A 26337-nucleotide genomic window follows, 5' to 3' on the forward strand; every position below is an offset into this window, starting at 1 on the left:
CACCATGTGCGCATTGCTGGGCTTATAATGTGAAGAAATAGACTAATAGTTTATCAACATTTTAACATAAACGTTCTGATCTGTTGCGTCAGCCACATTGCATAGAATAGTTTTTTTTGTTTTTGTTTGCTAGTGGTTGTATTCATTTGGGATCTATCGCATCCCACAACTGACCCAAACTATGTTTGGAATATTTATTTCTCGCACAGAATAGAATAGGTCAACATTTGTACTATGGGGATAGTAGATTGACATAGGCTAGTGCTTTTGCTGTTCGTGAGGCCTACTCATGTTGTTCTTCCAATATCTTCAATATGCACCTCGGCATCCCCGATGTGTGTGTCTTCACTTGTAGCCTGTGAGAAAGACCTACTCATGTGACTCGGAGCCGTGTGAGTGAGAGACGCTTCAGATTGAACAGCACACTCGGAGAGAAGGGCACAATGCAGCACTCCGGGCCGCAAAAGGTATGACTTTTTTTTAGGGTGCATTACGGCCACGAAGGGGATGCCGCCGTGAAATTCGAGGCATTATCAAGTGCTTGTCAAATTGTGAATGAGAGACTATTGGAGTGTGTACAGCCTGCGCAAAAAAACAAATCAGAGCTCATGCCTTTCAAGCAACTTTTTTCAAACCATCATTAGTCTCATCATGCAGCCTTACAGTGTATGAAAAATCAAAACATATAGCCCAACGTTTGTAGAACATCTAAAGTTACATTAATCACTCTAAAATAAGCATATAGGAGTACATATTTCTTTGTTAACCACTCAACACAGAATAGCCGAATGTGCGCACTCCCTCAAATCATTTGAAGAAAATATTTGTTCAATTGTATTCTTCATAATTAATTATAAACAAATCTTGTCTGCTAAATGAACTAGTGTAGCCCACAGCCATTTGGCATAGCCACACCAGGACCTAACATAAGGACAACTCAGAGTATGCTAATCTGTTCTTCTGAAATAGACTACATTTTCTTCATATCATGTTCTTTAGACCTGTCTAAAATAAATAATGGATTTATTGTGAAGGTGTAGGCTATATTACACTGATTTATTAGGCTTTTTGGAAGCCAGGAGATGCTAAATGTGTTTATGTTAATTAACGGTTATTACTGTGAGGACCGACAGTTATTTGCTTGACAATTACCAGCTGAGGAAATTTCGTCACAGCCACAGCCCTAGTGAGCACTCTCCCTATGCACACTTTACTTATTGTTTGGCTCCCTTATACTCTTAACTCTCTCCGATAATTGGGGAGGGGGAAAGGATCTGAAACAAAGCACAAATTAATGAGTCATTTCATTTATTCAGAGGGAAAAACTGTATAATCAGTAGGTGTGGAAATCTGCTAAATACTCCCTGTGTTCCGATGGGGGGGGGGGGGGGGGGTCTTGAATCACAACGGGCCCTGTCAAAACATGCAAATGAGGGTGACGCGGTGTCGGTTTTGACAAACATAATTAAGGTGTTTCAATTTGGGACGTGCTAATAGAGGACCACAGGCCTCCCCCAGGTCTTTGCTAATTGTGAAGATTGCTTTAAAGCCCTTCAAAATAGTTGTGTGTGTGTGTGGAGTGTTTTTTTCCCTCCTTCTTATTGGATAATGAACTGTTAAGAAGTGTTAGATCTTCCTTTGCCATCTTTCGTGAGAGTTTGAGGAAGAGCAGCCTGAGGTATGGTGTTGTACAGATAATTAAAAGGCAAAAGAAATCATGTTGCGCGCTTTGATCTGCCTGTCAACTTTCTGATTAGAGACGTGAAAGCCTTTAATCAAGAGTATTGCGATTAATATCATTCCTAAACTGTTGAAAAAGAAACGGGGGAATGTCAAGTTTCTTCTTCCCCCTCCCGTGTTCTCCTTGAGTCCGTTTCCTTAAACTGACAAACTTCTTTCCTCCACTGCTCGAGGAGGGTAAATGGGATGTTTGGGGGTTTTCAGGTATATACCTCCCGTTGCAGCTGCCAAGTTAAGGGGTGGTTCATCGTTGTTTCATACGTTTTCATCTTCTGTCATATGTTTTCATCCTCCGTCTTTTCCCTGTGATCTCTCATCATCTTTCTATCCAGTTTCAATTTCTCTCCTTTCTACATGGAGAGCGTTTGTCAGCTGTGAGAATGTCAGTAGTCTGTACTGATAGTCATCTCTATTCTCCATTACACAAATGATAAGCTTTAATGTATTCCCCACTACGTTTTGTAAGTAATACGCTAATAATAATAATTTGTTGTGTCCTTATTTGTCCTATTTCAAATATGTACGAGTGTGTATTTATACATATGTGTGATTAGGATATGTGTTTTTTCCATATCCCAACTCGCCCTGAGACACCCTCGGAGAGTGAGATCACGGCCAGGGTCTGCCGTTATCAACGGCGACCCTGGAGCAATTGGGGTCAAGTGCTTTGCTCAAGGGCACATCGACAGATTTTTCCCCTTGTTGTAAAGCTTGTTATAAAGGCACCATTTCTTTCATAGTCTATGGCTTCGTTATATCCACACTACCGAGCGAGGGCTGAAAGGAGTCTGTGTTTATACTGTATGAACAATATTTGTTTGTATTCCACCACTTCATAAATGTTCAACGCATTCTGACCACAAGCTGAATCAACACGTACAAATATTTCCGGGAGCAGTGGAAATGGAATTAATCAGTCAAGTCCATTTGATCCATAGAATTGACCAGCGTTGCTGTGGGGGTACTGTAGATGTATGGGGCTGACCAGCCGTCCGTGGAAATTCCCTGTTTTTAATTGAAGGCCATGTATGGTGTCGTTCCCGTGTTAGGCAATCACAGTGTGGCCAAAAGTCCATTAGTTTTCATTTGGATGGTTCAGTAAGTCCAGGCAATTTGCTGACGGAAACCTTCCCCCATTTCCCCCCTCCTCCTTCTACTCCCTTTGCTATCCACTATTGTGGTTCATGTTAATTTAGTATTGTTTTGGGGATTTAAACTGCCTCAAGTAGGCAGAGTGTCATCAGTGCAGTCGTGTATTTAAGCAATAAGGCCTGAGGGGGGTGTGGTATATGGCCAATATGGGCTGTTCGCAACGCGGAGTGCGTGGATATAGCCCTTAGCCGTGGTATATTGGCCATATACCACACCCCCCTCGGGCCTTATTGCTTAAATACACAACTATATGTTGGCAATACACCACAAACAAACAAACAAAATAATTAGAGCAGTAAAAATAAATGCTTTGTCGTACCAGCCAATCAGCATTCATGGCTCGAACCACCCAGTTTATAATTGTTTTTACACTACAAGTAGGTATATGGGATGCTGAACGTTAAAGTTCCCTCACATTTTCATATTTGTTTTTATGGGTATCTGAGTGTGTATGTCTGGTCTGAGGCCATGTCTACAGCCGCGTCTGTATGTGTGCTTGTCTGAGTCATTTCATAAATCTAAAACAACCGGCTTCGCTTCCGAGCCTCATCTATCCTCATTCAGGACGAGTGAGAGGGACCTTACTGTTAAAAGTCAATATGAGAACAGAAGTGTTTGAACTTAAGGCGGCGAGGGAGGCAGGCAGGGGAGTTCAATTGGAGAAAAACAGTCTTCATTTTTCTCCCACTCCTGTTCTGCCTGAAACAAATGGTTCTATTACCAGCTGGTCCTCCTAGTCGGCCTGGTCATTTATACCCATTAAACCTGCGTCTTATCACCCATAAGACTCCCTTACATCTCTCCATCCGCCAATTGTCCGTAATCAGCCATTTAAAACCACGGCGGAACATTTCCTTTGCGTCTTGCTCCGGTCTGACGGACAGGCGAGGAAGGAGGAGGAGGGGAAAGGAGGGGGGATGATGAATAGGCTAAGTTGAGTGGCTAATAGAGATCTGTCTTAATCAGAAGTGATTTGTCAGAACAGCAGCTCTGCGGGGTCAGGGCGCAGGCCATGAATAAAACACGGCCCGGCAGAGTGAAGAAAGGCCTTAGATATACACCCGAACTGACTGCCCACCACGCCGCTGCTCATAGCATCAGGCCCACAGCAGGGCTGGTCAGTGCACTGCCTGCTTGGTATTCATCCCTATCTGCTCACATCTATGCAAACTCATGCAAGAAAAGAAAAGCTCTTCTAGCTCAGCTTATCCCGCCACTGCTGTTCAAATGAAATGCCGACTACACACTATTGGTCATACTAGCGGTTAGAGTGTTGGGCCAGTAACCGAAATGTCGCTAGTTCGAGTCCTCGAGCCGACAAGGTGAAAAATCTGTCTGTGCCCTTGAGCAAGGGACTTAACCCTAATTGTTCCACAGTCAGAGTTGGTAATGACTGACCTTGGCCGTGACCCCAGTCATTGAGGGTGTCTCAGAGGGAGTTGGGATATGCCAAACAAAACACATTTTGAATTCACACATGCATGTAATACACACTTGTACATGTGTGAAATAGGACAAATATAAGCACCCACTCGAGTGAGGGCCGTCAGCTGGACTCCCCATTGTACCCACCACCACACATTCGCATGTAAGAGCATGTAAGAGCATCACACTGTAGATTCACCAGATGCTGCATGACCCCCAATGACCTGGTTCTGGTCAGTCAGTGTGACCAAGACTAGACACATGGCCTGTGGGCTCAGCATAACAAACATCCCTCAGCGTGTACAACATCCCTCAGCATAACAAACATCCCTCAGCGTGTACAACATCCCTCAGCGTGTACAACATCCCTCAGCGTGTACAACTTTGATGAGTGTAAATAAAAGGATCCAGGGGAGTGTACAAAACAATAACTTTTCCCCAGGGATTATCCTTCCTTAACCCATAGGAAGTCCCACCCAGTTGACTACTTCAAAATGGTCCTCAATGGCACTGCCCAGGCTAAAACAGGTTTTTGGGCGCTAGTGCTCTATCTGTCTCTATGGGTGGGACCCAATGCATCTCTACCAACACTAGGTCAAAGAACCAATAGGAAGGAAGGAGGATGGATTTGGATACTGTTCAATTGAATTTTATCACTATCTGTCTGAGCTAAACTGAGTCAATGCACCATTCGTTCTTATCTAGTCAGTTCTGCTAATCTCCCTAAAGAGCATGAGTTAATATATATACATTCCTGCTCACCAGTGGGGATGTGATTATAGTGGTGGTGTGAATATTTTTTGTCACATACCGGATAGGTGCAGTGAAATGTGTTTTACAGTGTCAGCCATTGTAGTACGGAACCCCTGGAGCAAATTGGGGTTAATTAAATGCCTTGCTCAATGGAACATTGAACGATTTTTCGGCTCAGGTATTCAAAACGGCAATCTTTCAGTTACTGGCCCACTAGGCTACCTTGTAATAAAGTAATTGGCCTTTACATTTGAGTCATTTAGCAGACACTCTTATCCAGCGCGACTTGTGAGTGCTTACATACTTTTTGGTAATAGGCTTGTTAAATGTATCTTTGGGGATGTGGATCTTTAGCGAGCGAGTCTGAGCAAAGCCTTAGTGCCAGCGTCATTTAAATTGTTAATAGTCTCTTAAACAGGAGGGGAATATTTTATATGCTAACAAGCAACACGTTTGGAACATACCTTAAGCAGGAAATTATTATTCCCCCACAACCCCCTCTTTCCAGTGTTTTGGCCAACCTATGGTTGTTCTGTCTGGTGGTAGAGCATTGAGCGTAGAGGCAAGTTTCAGTGATCCTGAATTTGAAGTCAATTTCATTTAGCTCAGCGTTCAATTCCCACAGTAAACCATTTTCCATTTAAACCATTTTCCATTATTGTGGGAAAGGTCATGACTTTTCATAAATAGCGGCGGATGATAATAACTCTGCGTAGTAAGTTAGAGTAGCTTGACTTCTCATTGTTTGTTAATTCTCTCTGATCCAATCCCTCTATATTTTACAAGTCTCGCTCGTTGTCAGAAACTATGACGTGTTGACACAGTGCCGTCTGTAGAGTAACGGACCGTTACGGAACATAAAGCCTGGCGATGAGCTGTCAAAACATCACAAACTGTTACAGATAAAAGTATCTAACACCTCTATTTCGATGTGAGATTCTGTACATGATGAGGAAGTGTGTCATCAGACATACTTGAAGTGTATTTGCGTGTTGATTGTAGCTTAAATACAGAGATGCATTTTGGGGGAATCTTTCCTTTCTTCCTGTTTTCAGGAAGGAGTGTCATCAGGGGAGGAGACGTTATTAGAAAAGCCTTCTTTCATCCCCCTCCACAGTAGCTAAATGATGTAGCCGATTAGTTCTCAACGATAGCTCCCCTTTCCACGTAACAGATTTGGCAATTCCTCAACATCACCCTTCCTCTCTGAACAGCCAGGTCACCGCGATACAAGTCAGGGTTCGACGTCCTTCCATCTATGAGGACATCGGGAGGTGACGTGGAAACCGGCCACTAGGGGCAACAGTGAGCGCTGTTCCCTTCAAGAGGTTTCTGTTTTGTGGACGGGGATGGCGGATGGGCGTAAGCATCGGCCTCTGATTCCAAAGGTTGCAAGTTCAAATCCAGCGATACAAGTTGTTTTTGAGATTTTAGTTTTGAGCCTGTCCCAAACCTTAACCCTTACCTTAACCATTCAGAGTTAATGCCTAACCTTAAACACTTTGAAGTTTGAGAAACATGGATGAACGCCTAATTCTGACGTGAGACTGAGAGCTTGTTGCTTTGACAGTGACTGTGGTAAAGGGAGAGAGGCCGATACTGTCGATGGAAATCGAAATGTACTGTAAAGAGCTCCAAGTGGATGTGTGTATGAGTGATCGAGAAGTAAAGATGGAAAGATACAGAGGGAGAGGAAGATGGAGGAGCTGGGTAGAGGGTGAGCCCCCTTAACCCCCCCCCCCCATGGGGAGGCGGTGTGTGTACACAGCTAATGGTCCAGTGGGGAAGGGACAGGACTGTGTGTGGTGAGGTGAGGGAATTCTTAATGGCAACATCCATTTGTGGTTACACAGCTAAGGGACATGTTTCTCTTTGAACTTGTGGTCCTGGCCCTGGCTGCTGAAACCAGAGTCTTTAATGTGTTCTACAGTCTGTCGGCTCTGGGGACACTTCATCATACCGGGATTGAGTTTACAGCACACCGGCTCAGCTATGACATTCAATTACAACTTACCTATGTAGGGGAGACGCTGTCTACACCGTTGTTGGCGTAGTGGTTATGCGCTTCATCAGTAGCAGTAGTAAGTTGAAGGATTAATAGCTGTGTTTAGCAGCCATAGAAATGATGGCACTTAATCAGTTGTGGTGGCTGTGGTACATGTAGCCTAGCTAGCTGTTGAGAATGTTGTTAAAAGTGGAAGCGGGTCATGTTTAACATTCATGGAAATTGATATAATGTAGCCTATCCATATCAAGTAATTCATCCTCATTTTCTCATTGGCTGCCTTTGTCCGCCTAAATAGACATACCCAAAAGTAACTGCTATTCGTGTGTAGTTACATGACTCTGACATGCCTAAACTTGGTATATTTGGAAGGAAGACATCTGGGAGATGATGAGGAAATGATCAGAAGATAGATGGGAGTGACAGTTCAGAATACAACACAAGATCAAGCACACACAAATAACCATATTTTTTATTTTTTTATATGTAATCTTTGACCAGCTATAAGTGAATTATTGGTTCCCAGAGCTGAAAACACATCAGATGGCTTCCACAACATGTGAATAATATCAACAACAAAAAATGGGATTGATGGACCTAACAACTAGAAATGGGCAGTTGTTTTAGTAAATGTGTGTAAGTGTAAAATAAACTATTTGAATCTCTGGACTGATGATCATTAACGGTAGGTCACAGGCAGACAAATAAGATATCCTCGTGGAGTCTCTGGCTTTCGGTGTGAATTGAAGTATTCCGTGTTTATTTAGTTTATGCTTCACAACGCTAACCCAGAATGTAGGTGGACGCCATCTTGAAATGAGGTCATCGGCTCGGCCTGCCCTTATACATTTGTATGCCCATATATGGTAGTAAGTCACACCAGATCAATAGCCAAGATACTCAACTTTCCGCAGACACCCTGCTTTTGCAGATAGGGGCTACCGTTGTCATACCAGACTGAATTGAATCAAAAAAATCAAATAGGGTCTCCAAATATGATAGTCCTCTGCATTAGATAGCTAGCGCACTCTAGGAAAAAGGCACACAGCCCCTCTCAGCAGTACTGCCATGAGAATGGAGAGAAACCTGAATCCACAAGGCCCATTCTTAGCCACTGAAAGGTACCTTGGCGCCTGAGAGGGTTGTCTTTCTCTCCCTTCATGTGTTTATGCGTCTCTCAGTTAGGCCATATAAATTGTGTTAAATGTTTAACCAATTTCTTTGTTTGAAAAGTGAGCCAAGCGAGCATAAAAAGTAGAAAACAAACGTAGAATACCATAGCAGCCTTAGTTCAACACCTAGCGACCTAATCAAGAGATGCCCCTCTTGTGGAGGCTAAAAGAGGCATAGTGCAGCCATGATCCGAGCGGACATTTTTCAGTACAACTTTCACTTTTTGAAAAGTGAAGTGCATCCGTTAACCATTTTTAATTGTGTATGGCCTTACTTGAACGTAGGCCTATATTATTCAGACCGAGGTCCTGTACACTACATTCGCACCTCGGCCCCTGTCAATATAGTAGGATGTCATTGGGCCCTATTCTTCCGCAACGCTCTCATCCATCTTCTCAGTCAGAGTGTGTGCTTTTCCAATAACGCGCTCTCTGTCTTCATCCACGCCAACGACGATGTGGCTTGACTTGTGTAGCACTTGTCACCCTCATCTGTCTTAAGCCCCATCCCGGACAGAGACGGATGGAGGCGCCTAGTTGTCTTTACAGAAGATTTCCTGCCACAGCTCCGTTCCCCGTTTGTCCCTTGTTCTTTTGGAGGGGACTGGGAGGCGTGTATTACCATGGTTACTAATACCTGCATTCAGCCTTTTAATCGACCCTATTTGTCACATGTGACTGTTTGTTTAATCTGTGTATCCTTCAATCTGTCTCGTCCCTGATTTAGAAATGAATGAAGGCAGAAAGAGATGCGTTGTGAGCCCGTTGAGGGGAATGGAAGGGAGAGGAAAGGGAGTACAAGCGTCACTCATTCGACAGCCCCACTTCCCCTTCTCTCTTCCTCCTCTCTGCGATCTCTCCTTCCTCTCTTGTTTAGCTGCCCATTTTTCTGCGGCGTTTCCCCCAAAACAAGCAGAGCAGCACGTGGGCTCTTTGGAGTGCCGCACCTGTGTAGTGTAATCTAGTCAGGAGTGCGTTGTTTACGCCAGATTGTTTGGTGCGTTTGAAAGCCGTCTTTGATCCGGGCAACAACAACAAAAATTCTCCCTCCCTCATTTCTAACCCTAATGCAGTATCTGCTTACAGTTGGTGGCAGTGGTGGGATCTTTTATTTTTACATTTTTGGGGGGGCGTTTTTTCTCTCTCCGCCTAACCCAAGGGACCAGGAAATGACAGTGACCACTGACGAGCTTGTCAGACGCCTTGTTGGCGACGTTTTAGAAGTGTGCGTTTTAAAGTGCTTACATCCACGACAGACGAGCAACATTTAAGAGTGGTTTTTTCTCTTCGGACAGAGAGGGCAGAGGTACGAACGCCCAATCGTTGCAAAATTTGCTTCATTTAAAGATAAAATAATGGTTAAAAGCCTAGGTAAAAGACTTGCTGGGACCAAAATTGGCATGAATGATCAGTTTCCGAAAGAAATTGCAGAACGGCGCAAAGTTCTGTATCCAATTTTCAAAGAAAACAGATTAAAAGCGAAACGAGTAGCTCTCGTCGTTGATAAACTATATATTGATAACCAGTTGTTCAGAGACACAAAGACTACTCCATGGTTATTTTAAAATGTACAAAGTTCTCATAGACGAGGAAAATAAACACAATTCAAGCCCGGTTACTGATTGTAACAATACAACAAAAAATATAGCTTTTTTATAAATCTTCACATATAACTAATTGAACACACAAGCACTATTTTTACACAGTGAAGAAAAAAACTAAGTAAACAGAAGGCACAGTATGTGTGGATGGTATGGTTTGTGTTTGTGTTTATTTTATTTTTTATCTTATTTGTTATGTTTGGAAAGTTGAGTGAGTGAGTAATGAAATGGTTGCATATCCCAGAGCCAATGTATTGCTGTGAGCCGGGTATGAGAGGGCTTTCAATGTTGTTCAGATGATGGATATACTTTTATAATGAATTATACGTCTTATTTATTTATTGTCCTATCATGGAAAACTACATTTTTTTTATCTTAATAAATTATATCTAATTATTAGCCTATTTTAATGGTACTGTCTATGGCCCTATACCCTAGACACCCACCTGAATGACCCAGATATTAACGAGAAGTCCCTAACTGTTTTATGTGCTCGCTGTAAGCGGTCTATATGCAGCTAAAATGAGGTCAGAGACCAAGAGCAGCACTGCCCCCTCAAGATTCTGAGCCTGCTTGGCAGGGTTGGTCCTGCAAAGCCAAAGCCCCCTAAAGGGAGAGGAAAATATACAAGGAATTTCTCAAAGCTGCTAATGAGAACCTTGACGACCTTGTACCTAGCCGGTGGGGATTCCGGTGGGGTACCCCCACCCAGGCAGTGGCAGTGCTGGCAACACTAGCTGCAGTAACCCATGGGGAGGGGGTCACACTCGGACATTCAGAGAGGGGGTATATTATTGTGGCCCTGGCGGCACAGAATCAAGGTCGGACTGCATGGAGATGCGTGGGGACATGGTCATGACTGGTGGCCGTATTGTGGGTGTTTTTTCAGGAATAGGGTGTACATTTGACTGCCATTATCTAGGATATGACAATGGTAAATAAATTTCAATTTTTGCTTATTTTTTTGCGCGGTCTTGCAGGCCTTCTCATGCAGCTGCAACTGCAATAGCATTTGGAAATCATGACCCATCTTGAGTTGGGCTCTGGGATGGTGCAACTGTTGAGAAAGTGAGCTTATGGTTGTGTGGGGGTAAGGGCTGAGTGTGTATGTGTGTATCCCACAACTGTTGCGAAAGAAGAAGTAAAAGATGTTAGGGACTATAGAGGATGATCCACAGCAATATATAATACAAATCGAGGTGAGGGCGATGGAAATGCATATGGCAATTGATTTACTTCAATTCGGTAAATGGAACTGTATGCTCTTTTCAAAGAATGGATCCCAGTCGGTTCAGGGCTATGGGATACAGGGGGTCGAGGGTGGTCTGCCAGGCATTGGGATGACAAGCCATCTCGAGATGAGGCCTTTTAGCGGGTGGAATAGTAGGGACCAATTGGAGGTTTACTTAGTAGAAATGCAAATATCATGGTACAACTATATAGACACTCAATCATTATGTTACTTTTTAATAGTACGTTTACAAAAATATATTCTGATTAAAAGAATGAAAGGTGTGTCTCATGGTAAGTGGTGAAATAAGTATAGCCAGTTACAATTGTAATGGCTTAGCAGATAATAAGAAAAGACGATCAGTATTTACCTGGCTAAAAGAGAAGGATTATAATATTTATTGTTTACAGGAAACCCATTCAACAGTTTTAGATGAAGTTTTGTGGAAAAAGAACTGGGTGGGCAAAATATATTTCTCCCATGGGCAAAGAAATTCAAAAGGGGTGATGATCTTAATTAACAATAATTTTGATCCAAATGTGCAAATTGTCCAAACAGATCCTCAAGGTAGATGGATTATTTTAAATATGTTATTGGACAATAAACAAATATGGCTTGTTAACCTATACGGTCCGAATAATGATGATCCAAGCTTCTTTGAAAATATATATAAGAACTTATCAACTCTACAAGCAACACTAGACTCTATTATTATAATGGGAGATTTTAATACGGTCTTAAATAGCTCTATAGACCGGAAAGGAAATCACACTACAAATTATCACCCTCAGGCACTTAAGGAAATCATGAATGTCATGGATATATTGGAATTAGTGGATATATGGAGACTTAAATACCCTGATTTAGTGAGATATACATGGCGGAGGCTGAATCAAGCTAGTCGTCTTGACTACTTTCTTATTCCATTCTCTCTGGCACCAAAAGTTAAAAAAGTGTTGATAGGGGATAGAATGCGGTCGGATCATCACATAATTGGCATATATATTTCTCTTACAGAATTTCCACGTGGGCGAGGATATTGGAAATTTAATCAAAGTCTACTAGATGATAAATTGTTTAGAACTAGGACAGAAGATTTTATAACTGACTTTTTCAGACATAACATAGGTACAGCAGATCCCCTTATTGTATGGGACACTTTTAAGTGTGCCTTTAGAGGCCATGCAATTCAGTACTCATCTATAAAACAAAAGCAATTTAGATCAAAAGAGTCCATATTAACAAAGGAAATTGAAGGACTAACAGTACAGTTAGATAGCAATAAAAACGGTACCATAGAGGCACAGAATAATTTAGAGGAAAAACAAAAAGAAATGGAGGAACTTATTCAAGAAAGATCCAGTGTAATATATTATAAAAATAAAGCGAACTGGATGGAATATGGGGAAAAATGCACCAAATTCTTTTTCAATCTTCAATATAGAAATGCTACCAAAAAAAATGTATTAAAACTTGTGACAAATGATGGAGTCACGCATGATTCACCAAATGATATTTTGAAAGAGGAAGTAAAGTACTTTAAGAATATGTTTTCGTTTCAGGCTCCTCCATCTCCACTAACTGAAACTAATTGTATGGATTTTTTTCCTATTAATAATGTAAAATTAACATCTGAACAGAAAGACTCATGTGAAGGCCAAATTACAGAGGAGGAACTGCTTGTTGCAATTGGGGCCTTTAAAGATGGGAAAACTCCAGGGCTGGATGGCATACCAGTGGAAGTATACAAAACATTTTTTGATATACTCAAAGGACCATTATTAACTTGTTTTAACCACTCCTATATAAATGGTAGATTATCAGACACACAACAAGAAGGTCTGATATCGTTATTACTGAAACAGGACCCAAGTGGTATATATAAAGATCCAGTCCAATTAAAAAATTGGAGACCTCTTACACTTCAGTGTTGTGATGCAAAAATCCTAGCAAAATGCTTGGCGCATAGAATAAAAAAAGTTTTGTCAGATATTATTCATCCTAATCAGACAGGTTTTTTACATGGACGATACATTGGAGATAATATAAGGCAAGTACTGGAAACAATAGAACACTATGAGATATCGGGGACACCAGGCCTGGTTTTCATAGCTGATTTTGAAAAGGCTTTTGATAAAGTACGACTGGAGTTTATATATAAATGCCTAGAATATTTCAATTTTGGGGAATCTCTTATAAAATGGGTTAAAATTATGTATAGTAACCCTAGGTGTAAAATAGTAAATAATGGCTACATCTCAGAAAGTTTTAAACTATCTAGAGGAGTAAAACAAGGTTGTCCACTATCGGCATATCTATTTATTATTGCCATCGAAATGTTAGCTGTTAAAATTAGATCAAACATTAATATTAAAGGATTAGAAATCCATGGCTTAAAAACTAAGGTGTCATTGTACGCTGATGATTCATGTTTTCTTTTAAAACCACAACTAGAGTCTCTCCAGGGCCTCATAGAGGATCTAGATACCTTTGCTATCCTCTCTGGATTAAAACCAAATTATGATAAATGTACCATATTACGTATTGGATCACTAAAAAATACACATTTTATATTGCCATGTAGTTTACCAATTAAATGGTCTGACGGAGATGTGGACATACTCGGTATAAAAATCCCAAAAGAAAGAAATGATCTCACTCCAATAAATTTTTATAGAAAGTTAGCAAAAATAGATAAGATCTTGCTACCATGGAAAGGAAAATACCTGTCTATTTGTGGAAAAATCACCCTAATTAACTCTTTAGTCATATCACAGTTTACCTATTTGCTTATGGTTTTGCCTACACCTAGTGACCTGTTTTTTAAATTATATGAACAAAAAATATTCAATTTTATTTGGAACGGCAAGCCAGATAAAATTAAAAGGGCCTATTTATATAACGAATATGAATTCGGAGGGCAGAAATTATTAAATATTAAAGCATTAGACCTCTCATTAAAGGCATCGGTCATACAAAAGTTATACTTAAATCCAAACTGGTTCTCTAGTAAACTGGTACGAATGTCTCATCCTATGTTCAAGAAGGGCCTTTTTCCCTTTATTCAGATTACACCTGCTCACTTTCGGTTGTTTGAAAAGGAAATGATCTCCAAAATATCCTTATTCTTTAAACAAGCCTTAGAAAGTTGGTTGCAATTTCAGTTTAATCCACCTGAAAGGACGGAACAAATAGTACAACAAATATTGTGGTTAAATTCAAATATAATAATTGATAAAAAAACTGTATTTATCGAAGAAATGTTTAAAAAAGGTATAATTTTTGTGAATGATATCATAAATAGGACTGGTGGAGTTATGTCACACATGCAGCTAACACAGACATATGGAAAAGTCTGCTCTACCCAAAATTACAACCAATTAATTGCAGCATTACCACAAAAATGGAAGAGGCAAGTAGAAGGGGAAAAAAGTAAGGAACTTGTATGTCGGCCCTGTATTAAAGAACAAAAATGGTTAAAGAAAAGTGTGATAAATAAAAACATATACCAATTTCATTTAAGGACCAAAAAACTAACAGCTGTGCCATACAAATTGCAAAATAGTTGGGAAGATATTTTCGATGTACCCATTCCATGGCACATGGTTTATGAATTGATACGCAAAACAACGCCGGATTCAAAACTTCGAATTTTTCAATATAAATTACTGTACAAAATTCTTGCAACTAATAGAATGTTATATATATGGGGTATACAATCTTCCCAGCTCTGCAGATTCTGTTGTGAGGAGGCAGAGTCATTAGATCATTTATTTTGGTATTGTCCATATGTAGCTCGTTTTTGGTCACAGGTCCAGGAATGGCTGAAGAATTGCAACATTTGCCTAGAACTAACGCTACAGATAGTAATACTGGGGGATTTGAAAAGCCATAGTCAATCAATCAATAATATAATAATTATTTTGGCAAAAATGTTTATTTTTAATTTACAATCTGTAGAAGCTATGAGAATAGGAAGGTTCAGGTCTTTTGTGAAGCATCACAGCACAGTTGAGAAATGTATGGCAAATAGAAATCCGAAATGGATGATGTTGGAAGATAGATGGGAGGGGTTGGGTGGAGCTGAAGGGTGGGACTAATAACAAGATAAACAATATAGGGCATACGGGATCTGTGAAATGTGTATAGGTGCGGAGCTTTTGTGAAATAGCACAGTTACAAGTGGAAATAAAATTGGATGGACAACAGAAATAGAGGAAGGACTAAGAACAAATAAGAGAGAACTATTGTAAAGTGGACTGTGTCTGTAAGATAGGTATAAGATGTAGAAATTGAAGGTAAAAGCAGAAGTGTTTATAAGTTTACTCCAATTGGGGGATTGGTGGTAGGGTCGCGGGGAATAATAATAAAGGCATATTCTTTAAAAAAGTATGTATGTCTATATAGGTATGTGTATGTATATATGTGTATATGTATGCATACGTGTATGGATATATATATTTACCCAAAAAAATATGGGGGAATGGAAATGATGCAGACAATTACATTGGAAGCAACATTCTTTCCGCAATATTAAGCTGATCCACCCCTAAAAAAAAAAAAAAAAAAAAAAAAAAAAAAAAAAAAGAGTGGTTTTATGAATATTGCATCAGCTGATTGGATTCCAGTAGCAGGATGTCGTGTGCAGCCTGGGATATTGTTGTGAGATACTGGAGTTGTGATATACTATAAGTGATAGAAAAGCGGTGAGACCTTGAACATCTTGTCCGTTCATCTGAGCATATCCGGACTGAGACGTTTAGAATTTGAAGATTCAATTAAGCCATCATAAAAGCAGTTGTTAGAATTGTAATATGAAGATCTTTACCTATATTAACTATTTCAAATAGAATAGAATTTCATGTAGTTCTGTTTTATTCTGAGTATGTATCTATTATAAGAATATGCCTCAATGAGGATCAGTTGCTCGTGGTGTTCAAGTTAATGGTACTGTCGGCACAGCTGATCCAGGCTCACTTTAGCTAGGCTCAGTAAGGCTTAACTAAGCCCGACATGGATTTGGTACAATGTTCCCTAATGTTGGGAAGTTAGTGGACTGGTTGATCTGAACTCTACAGAGCTTGGCTGAAGGAGGCCCGAGCATGGTCAGGTTTTAGCTTCTCAAGCTGGTGTTCAGCAGGGTTGTGTGTCCGTCTAGTGTTTTGTGCTGTAGCTCAAGGAGGAGTACCATGCGCAAAGCAGCATAGCTAGCCGTCTGCTGGCGAACACAAACACACACAAACACACATCAATGTCTATCCCCTATAGCTGTGGACTAGACTATTTGGCAACAGTAGCAGAGCATGGACTTAAGTCACTGGTTCAATTTCGGGACTTAGTGCTGTCATGTCCTTAAGTGATACACTTACCTTGAACTTCTCTCAGTGAATTTTCAGTGAGGAATCAAAGGGAAGACCGGTGCAACCCATGCACAGCGTATCCATGCTAACATAACTGTGTTTCTCCTCTCTTTGTTCTTCAGAACAAGTGGGCCAAGAGATCCTGGCTAACCTACACACCGACCGCGAGAAGATCCAGAGATCCAGAGATCGGGTGAGTACACTTGCGCGTGAACACACCTGCAGTGTGTGTCCAGACACTGGACACTCTAATTAGTGTGTAAAGGCCCGTGCTTGAAGGACAGTGAGATTGAAGGCCAGAACAAAGTGTTGAGGACAGCAAGGCATTGTAGTTGGTTAGGGACATGGGCAACATCCAGTGCTGTACTCATGAAAGCATTGTGAGTCCCATGCAATGATGTCATGTGTGATGTAAGACTGTCTAAGCAAACACACGGGTGCACACGCACGCACGAACAGACACACACACACACACACGCACTGACTGAGCATTAGGCCTTGTGACGCTCTTTACCTCTTTCTCTTTCTACACTGAAAAAGAATGCAACATGAAACAATTTCAAGATTTTACTTAGTGACAGTTCATATATGGAAATCAGTCAATTGAAATAAATTAATTAGGACCTCCCATGACTGGGAATACATATGCATTTGTTAGTCACAGATACCTTTAAAAAAAAAAGTAGGGGCGTTCGTCAGAAAACCAGTCAGTATCTAGTGGGACCACCATTTGCGACACATCTCCTTCGCGTAGAGTTGATCGTGGCCTGTGGGATGTTGTCCCACTCCTCTTCAATGGCTGTGTGAAGTTGCTGGATATTGGCGGGAACTGGAACATGCTGTTGTACAAGTCAATCCAGAGCATCCCACACATGCTCAATGGGTGACAGTTCTGGTGAGTATGCAGGCCATGGAAGAGCAGGGAAAATCTCCACTTCCAGGAATTTTGCACAGATCCTTGCAACATGGGGCCCTGCATTATCATGCTGAAACATGAGGTGATTGCAGCTGATTAATGGCGCGGTAATGGGCCTCGGGATCTCGTCAAGGTATCTCTGTGCATTCAAATTGCCAGTGATAAAATGCAATTATGTTCGTTGTCCGTAGCTTATGCCTGCCCATACCATAACCTCACCGCCACCATGGGGCACTCTGTTCACAACGTTGACATCAGCAAACCGCTCGTCCACACAACGCCATACACACGGTCTGCCATCTGCCCGGTACAGTTGATAAAGGGATTCATCCGTGAAGAGCACACTTCTCCAGCATCCCAGTGGCCGTCGAAGGTGAGCATTTGCCCACTGAAGTTGGTTACGATGCCAAACTGCAGTCAGGTAAAGACCCTGGTGAGGACGACGAGCACGCAGATGAGCATCCCTGAGACGGTTTCTGACAGTTTGTGCAGAAATTATTCAGTTGTGCAAACCCACAGCTGTCCCGGTGGCTGGTCTCAGATGATCCCGCAGGTGAAGAAGCCGTATGTGGAGGCCCTCGGCTGGCGTGGTTACACGTGGTCTGCGGTTGTGAGGCCGGTTGGACATACTGCCAAATTCTCTAAAACGATGTTGGAGGTGTGACTTATGGTAGAGAAATTAACATTCCTTTCTCTGGCAACAGCTCTGGTGGACATTCCTGCAGTCAGCATGCCAATTGCACGCTCCCTCAAAACTTGTGACGTTGTGTTGTGTGACAAAGCTGCACATTTTTAGAGTGGCCTTTTTTGTCCCCAGCACAAGGTGCACCTGTGTAATGACCGTGCTGTTTAATAAGCCACACCTGTCAGATGGATTGATTCTTTTGGCAAAGTAGAAATGTTCACTAACAGGGATGTAAACACCCCAGAACATTTCCCGGGTCTTTTATTTCAGCTGTTGAAACATGGGACCAACACTTTACGTTTATGTTGTTGTTCAGTATATTGCTCTCTGTCACTTCTATTCTCTTCCTATCACTCTCAATTTTAGAGCATTAGACTGTGGCCCTCTGTCTCCCCCACCATCTCTCCCTCTCACTCTCACCCTCTGTCTCTCGGTCTGTCTGTCCCTCCCTATGTAGTCTTCCTCACCTCCGCCCTCCCTCCCCTAGACAGCCAGTGAGACAGACAGGTAGAGTAGAGAGAGCTCCAGCACGGTGAGGGGCCCCGCGCTGATGGCCCATCCACGGAGAATGCTAAAAGATCACAAAGTGGCAGTGGGCCTCGCAGGCGATTTCAAAGGAAATCCAACATTTCCTTTCAAACGGTCTGCCTGCCGTCTAAGGAGAATAGTCTCTTTTTCTCTCCCTCTCTCCCATGTTTTTCTTTCCCATGAACCCGCACAGGCCCCCCTCTTCCTTTTAAAGACAGTTTGTGGGTCAAAAAGCGGTATGGGGAGCGGGGGAAAGAGAAGAAAGACAAGATGTGAAGACACAGGATGGAAGCGTCGGTAAACGCCGTCCTTGCATGGAAAAGACAAAGGATTAATGGGTTTGGGGGGGCATTGTTTAAGCATAAATACCCAGACACACTTGCGTTCACAGTGAGTGGCACACACACAATAGTCTCACTCACTCACTAATCACACGCATACACTCAGCACTCAGCATGGCTTTTCCCTTACAGTCAAATCAGGTGTCAAAGGTTTTGTTGTGTTTTTTTGTTTTTGGTATAAGTGGAGGTCGACACCAGACACTTGAACTTGTTTTATAACTTCACTCACTGAGCACTGTCACCAATCCTCACAGTAAATTAATTCCTTAAATACTTAATTAGAATAGATTGTTTGCCTTATTGCCTCATCAATCTCAGGCTATATCTCATAAATGGGCCCTTTTGATATGGCTGAGAGAGAGAGTGAGAGAGAAATGGAGAGAAAGAGTGAGAGAGAAAAAAGTGACAGAGTGAGATTGATTCAGAGGGCGAGAGAAAGAAAGAGCGTGGGATTGATTCAGAGAGGGAGTGCAAGAGAAAGAAAAAGAGGGAAGGAAAGGGGGTGAGATTGATTCCCGAGAGAAAGAGAGTAGTATTTTGGGCGAAAGTTGGAATTCTCTGGGGAGCGATCCATCCATGGGGTTTGAGAGAGACCTCAGGCGGCTGTATGGCTGGTGTTAGTGCCAGCTACCAAAACCACATCTGTCCCTGAGCCTGCTCAGCTTGCCATCCATCACGTTCGTCAACACAGCCTGCCAGAACAACCCTCACATGGAGAGAGGGAAAGAGATAAGAGTGAGAAAAGAGAGAGAGAGATTGAGATGAGCGAGAGGGAAGGAAGGAGTGAGAAAGTGTGAAAATAAAATATGGAGAAGACGAAGGCAAAAGGGTAAATAAACGTCAGGGTGAAGGGGCAGAGTGTGGAACATAGTAAGAGTTAAACAGATAAAGAGCTGGTGATATTTAGGGTTTGTAGGAAAGGCAAAGCCAAAGGTGCATGGGGAAGAGAGATGGAGAAAGTGAGAGAGGGAAGGTCAGAGAAAGCCCCCCCCCCCCTGTCTCTGAATAGTCTCTTACACAGCGAAGGCCCCCCCATCACAAATGTGTCTACAGCTAGAATCTTGTGGCTTCTCATTCGTCACGGTGTCAGCATTCTTTTACTCCACACACAGATGTAGTCGCAGCACAATGTTTTCTGCAGCCCACTTTTCTCTTTCATTCTACAGGCCTTCTCTCATTTCCTGTGTTCGTCTCGTTCCAGAATGTTTTTCTCTGTCTGAATTTTAGCCCAGTTTTGCATGTCAGCAGTCAAGTTTTCAAGATATATGACTTTCAGAAAGCAACTAGCCACGTTTTGCATCATCATGATGTGGCAAGTTACAATTAGCTTTTTGAAAGTCTTCTATCCTGAACTTGATTGCTGACAAGCCAAACATTTTGGGACTGTATCAACAGTGGACTAATGAAAAATATATATATATATATATTTGGTGTGGATCATTCCTTTAATCTCTTATATTCTTTCTTATACCCTGACTACAACTCTCGTGTCACGTGCGCGAGCGTTGCAAAATAAATTTCGAAATCTATATTATTCAATTATTGCTTTTCGACCTGTCCCCAAATGAATGTAATTGGTTCAGAGTTTGTTTTGATATTTTAACCTGCGTGTCGTGATCGCGTTTGGTGTGGTGTGACAGCCGGTTTGGGTTCCGTGTTAGTTTCTCTCTATCTCTCTGTCTCACTCACTTCTCAGTCACAACTGAGCTGTGTTATACTAGGAACACCACCCCATTCACGAAAATGCATCGCCTCTACAGACAGTGAGTCACGTGGCCTTAGCTTGCTATCTAACGCAGGCAGACCGGCATCCAGTTACTGTTTGATAGAACATTTGAATGGGTGAAACGGGTGGCCTATGAGATTTTGAGTGTGGTATGATCGTTGATGCCAGGCATGCTGGATCCAGTATCTTAGAAACAGCCGTCCTCCTGAGCTTTTCACCCACGACAGTGTCTAGAGTTTCCAGAGAATGGCGTGACAAACACAAAAACATCCAGTCAGCGGCAGTCCTGTGGGTGAAAACCGCTCGTTGATAAGAAAGGTTGAAGGAGAACGGCAAGGATCGTGCAAGTTAACAGGCGGGCCACAAAAAGACAAATGGCGGCGCAGGACAACAGTGGTGTGCAGAACGGCATCTCGGCAGGCATAAATCCTTGATCCTTGTAATGGCTGGGCTATTGCAGCAGACGACTACACCGGGTTCCACTCTTATCAGCTAAAAACAAGAAGAAGCGGCTCCAGTGGGCACGCGATCAACACTGGGCAATTGAGGACTGGAAAAACATTGCCTGGTCTGATGAATCCCGGTTTCTGTTGCGTCTTGCTGATGGCAGTCAGGATTTGGTGTAAGCAGCATGAGTCCATGGACCCATCCTGCCTGGTGTCAACAGTACAGGCTGGTGGCAGTGGTGTACCGGCGTCCAATCTGCAGAAACCGCTTGATGTCAGCATGGACCAACATCCCTTTTAGAATCCATGCCCTGAAGAATTCAGGCTGTTCTGGAGGACAAGGGGGGCCTGACCCAGTACTAGATGTCAGTGTATATGGACTGTATATATCTATATGTGTTACACCTGTCCTTTCTCCTCCCCCTGCTTCTAGCTGAGAGAGACAGACGCCAACCTGGGCAAGAGCTCCCGCATCCTAACCGGCATGCTGAGAAGGTAAGAGGCAGGTAGGGACCATGATTCTACTGCACGTCTCTGTAGATGTCTTCACCTGTGTCATCAACCACATTTACATCCACTCATTTAAACACAAATACACTGTAGAAAGGCCTAGAACGGCAGTCATATAGTATACACAGATGGTAAATACATACGTTATGAGCACATACATGAACTCTGTCACTCATGCACACTCAAACCCACAACATTTTATTTATCCCAAATAGTATACTGTGCTGTTCTTCATAATCCTTTGTGAGTGGGATAATATTGTGTTTTGAGACCGTTGTCTTATGAACATGCGTTATGCCCCATACGTTGTAATCAGTGGGGGAAGGGGAGGACCGTCCTACCCCAGTGGGGGGGGGGGGGGGGGGGAAACTATACTAAATATATTCACATGCCACCAAATAGGTCTACAGTAGCCTCAATAGCACTCTGTGGCAGCACCATGGTGTAGCCGCAGGACAGCTATTTCCCATCCTCTGGGTACATTTACTTCTATACAAAACCTAGAAGGCTCATGGTTCTCATTCCCTTCCATAGACTTACACAGTAATTTTGACGACTTCCGGAGGACATCCCTCCAACCTATCAGAGCTCTTGCAGCATGAACTGACATGTTGTCAGAAAATGAATCTAGTACTGAAAGCATAAGCAACAGTTACCTAGCACTGCACTGCATATAATGTGATGAGTAGTTGACTCAAAAGAGAGAGAAAGAAAATAGTTGGACAGTTTTTAACAAATGAATTGCAGCAGAGAGAGAGAGATTTTGTTGTAATTTTTTTCACTTTCACTTACTTAGCTATCTAATGCAGCTAGCTAATTTACCCGACAAAAAACCCGGTTCAAATATGGAGGAATGCTATTTATGTTAACTAGCTAGCTTAGGGTATCCAAAAGTGGAACTCTTCCAAGTCACTCTTCCAGGTAAGCTTTCGGTTCTATAAATGTATTTCCATCAGTGCCAGCCAGTGTAACTGCTAAACTGCTTGCTGTACTCTACTGTGTGATTGTAGCTGGTTTACTAACACGTTAGTTCTAGTAATTATGTTGACTATGACTATAGCTACTATGGTGAAGACGATGTAGGCCTTGTGTAGCGGTTGTGGTATGAAGGTTTGGCTTGGGAAGGTTTTTTTGCCTCGTCACAGACAGCTGTTGTGTTGCACACTGAAGTTCTCAAGCGAAGGGAAAAGGTGAGAGAAGGAGAGCGCGTAGATGTGAAGAAATTACTGTATACAACGAGCAAAGTTATGATGCTGTTTGTATGTTGCTGCTATGAAAGTGAACTGCGTATGCGGGTGATCAGCAGTGTATTCGTTCCGCCGATTCTAGAAACGTTTCTTAAACGGAAGCAAACGGAACGAAACGGGGATAAACTTACCTGAATTTCTCCAGTAGAAACTTTAGTTTGCAAATCTTTGGACTAATGATTATACCCTAGATCAACTAGATGCAGACGAGTGTGCAAGGGGGTATTGAATGTGTCTCTGTCACCTTGATTACTCAAATTTGTCTCTCGACGTGTGCACCTACATTGTAAACTTTCATTCATAGGCTAGGTTGTAGCAACCTCATGATGGGTATAGGGAAAATTAGAGTATCATGTAGTAGCCTAAACCTATTGCTGTTACATTTAACTGGGTGAATGGAATATGAATGACAGTCATCCAATATGCTGTAATAGAAATAAGGCCATGCTCATTAAAAAAATTATCGGCCTCCCTAATCTTAAACGGCACCGACCACCACTGATTGTAATGTAGATGACTGTTTTCTGTTGTAAACTTTGCTTTAGTTCCATCAATATAATGCAGAATAAGATGAAAGCTGTCCAACAACCAGTACTTGATGTGTTTAGACGAACAAGAAAAACACAAGCTGTACACTCCAATTTTAACAATTTTCCGGCAATTTTCACAATCACACCACCACTCATAGACATCTCTCTCTCTCTCTCTCTCTCTCTCTCTCTCCTTCTCCTTTCTTTCTTTCTCTCGCTCTCTCCTTTCTCCTTTCTCTCTCTCCCACTCACTCATACACACACAGATTAATGTCTTGTCACATCACCATTTCATAAAATGCCTCTGCGCCTACCCCTGAACCGTGACGCCACGGTTTTGTTTCTTTTTTTATTGCCCAGTGTGGTTTTTGATTAAGAGTAATATGTAAATGACACCAGCTAAATGTAAAATCCTGGGGCTAGGAAGGAAGTGCCAATTGAAATAGATGCTTCAGTGCCTGTAGACAATCAGGGGCAGGCGGGGCAGCGTGGCAGCACTAGCAGGAGCCCAGGCAGGGCTGTGATGCCGACTGTAACCAATATTTCTGCATATGTCTCCATTTTGTCAAGTCTGATTAGAGGAGGCCTAGGCTCGCCTGGTGTCACCCAGAGCTGTCCAGAAATCATTCATCATCCAGCTCCCCCTCCCTTGTCCTCTCCCGCCTTCCCTCCTCCCCCTGCCGCCACCACCCGAGCGCTAAAGTAAATAACACACACTTATTTCAATATTATCATATTCATATTAAAGTTCAGCTGTCACCTAATGGGAAGACTTAATCAAACGTAGAATTTAAGAGCGGTAGCGCCTGCCTAGTGTGGCTCAGGCACGCCGCGCCTCAGGTTTCTCTGGTTAGTCCCAACTCAAATCAGGATTTATGAGGGCCATTCTAAAGCGCGGTGGCCTCTACCCTCTTCCCAACCGATGCCTTGCTTTCTGCTTCATGGGGCTTCGCGTTTGTCTTTTAGCAAATACCACTTTTTTTTATTTTTTTATTATGCGTTTGAATAAAATAGTGTTTGGTTGTACGATTCTGTTTACTATTTTCATCTCTATAAGTCATTTATAACCAGAAAATGGGACAAACAAAGGTGCCTCATGGCGTAGTTTTGATATTTCCTCAGTCGTTTCATTAGATTTCACACATTTGATACCTTTTATTCATTTTCATGGAAATTGTTGTGCTGTTTGGAGGGGTTGGGGACTTTTTGTTTAGGCTGCTTTTTGTGTTCTAAGCTTGCCAGGAGTCTGTGAAAGAGTTGTAGTGTTATGTAAATGAGGCCAGTAGGTGAACCTCTACCACTACACTATGCTCTGCAACTTTAGTTGTGCTTAATAAATTGCCTTATGGTACTCATTTGCTACTCCCCTTTTCAACTTTTTTTTATTTTTTCCAGTATAGAAGTTCTCTTCACCTGAACTGTTAGAGGGTGACCGACCCTCGTATTGACTATTTAATACTCTGAATGCAGTAGGTATAACATAATTCTGTCAAGACTGCAAGTGGTTGGATATATTTTTTTTTTTAAAGGTGTGAAAAAGAAAGAGGGAGGAAAAAGAACACTGGAATTAAGACGCCATTGGTCTTGTCACCTTGCCTCCTGTTTTTTTCCTAGTTGACCCTGAGGAGAGGGGAGCCACTCATTAGTCGATCAGTGCCTGAAACCCTGCTTCTATAGTAGGTCCCCAAGACAGGAGTTGAATAAACACTGTCCGACGCTACTCCTCTACAGCATTACATGGCCTGCCATGCCGTAGGCCCTCGATTACTTAGCCTAGTGTCGGCTGGTGGAGGACTTCTTCCTCTTCACACTATTAAATTATTCATCTAATCATCTGAAGTCCTGAGGGTTTTAATTGTATTGTCATGGTCATGGTGATCTCATTAACTTTTCATGCTAATGCCTGTTAAAGGAAATCATAATATTATTAAAAAGTAATCATCTCAATTGATACTCATCGGGAGTGAAGCGGTATGAAATTGATAATGCACAATTATAACATTTCCCTTTATTAACGGCCACTTGTGATAATGTGCTGCTGTTCTTTCCAATGACGAGCTGCAAGGGGATCTGCAAATGTTGCATTAAGAAGTGTTCAGGAATAGTAATACATGATTTAGTCATCAACCCATATCAATCAATAATATCAATCAATTATTTTCTCAACCTGCTGCATCATATCAATTCATTAAGAGGAAATTGCACACTGCCTATTATCTAAATGACATGTTATCCGATGGAAACCATGCTAATGTAGCTGACATAATGTGCAAGCTCGACCTTCCCAAGCTCGACCTTCCCAGACTCGTCCTTCCCAAGCTCGACCTTACCACGCTCGTCCTTCCCAAGCTAGACCTTGGGAAGAGTAATGCTGACAGTAAGACATGCAGTAGGAAGTGGTGTCTTTGTGTGATTTGAAGTCTTTATTGGTGGTACCACTGTCCTGTGAGGGGTGTAAGGTGGGCTGGTGGGGGAAGCAATGCCTGATTAGAGGAGCCACAGGCTCCAGCTCTATCCTCAGTTACCTCAGTACCATGGTGCCCTGACATTACATCCCTCACACTATGGACACAAAATGGCTCCCATGACTTTGCCCAACAGAGGTGGACTTTCTGTGGCGGGAACGGAGCCGACTCCTGCTGCTACTGCAATCATGCCCAGCATCTCCTCCCAGCCACTGCACACAGCAGAGCAGAGCAACCGGAGAGTTAAGATGCAGCTCCAGACCCAGTTATGACCCAGTTATAACCACTGGGGTTCTGGAGGGTTCCGGGAAGGTGGGGGTGGGTGGGTGGGGGGGCAGTGTGAGGTCAAGGGGGTGGGGTGTGGGTAGAAGGGGGTTGGTCTTCTCACTAGCGGCTGATCCTGCATGCAGGTGGTCGAGTCAGTCGCCAGTCAGATCAAAAAGTCAAACCCCTGGGTAGACCTCCCTCTGAAATGGGAATGGGGCCGAGATATCAGACAGAAAA

General features: G+C 42.4%; 1 protein-coding gene across 1 annotated transcript in view; it reads left to right on the forward strand.

Annotated features, from left to right (window-relative positions):
* Window positions 1-26337, forward strand: part of LOC120045779 (vesicle transport through interaction with t-SNAREs homolog 1A-like) — a 166034-nt gene that overhangs the window by 66166 nt on the left and 73531 nt on the right. The window contains exons 9-10 of the mRNA XM_038990709.1: window positions 16562-16632; window positions 21515-21576. Coding sequence (XP_038846637.1) covers window positions 16562-16632; window positions 21515-21576 — 133 coding nt within the window. The remainder of the gene's footprint in view (window positions 1-16561; window positions 16633-21514; window positions 21577-26337) is intronic.

Source organism: Salvelinus namaycush, chromosome 4, assembly GCF_016432855.1.
Source record: "Salvelinus namaycush isolate Seneca chromosome 4, SaNama_1.0, whole genome shotgun sequence".
Lineage (NCBI taxonomy): Eukaryota > Metazoa > Chordata > Actinopteri > Salmoniformes > Salmonidae > Salvelinus > Salvelinus namaycush.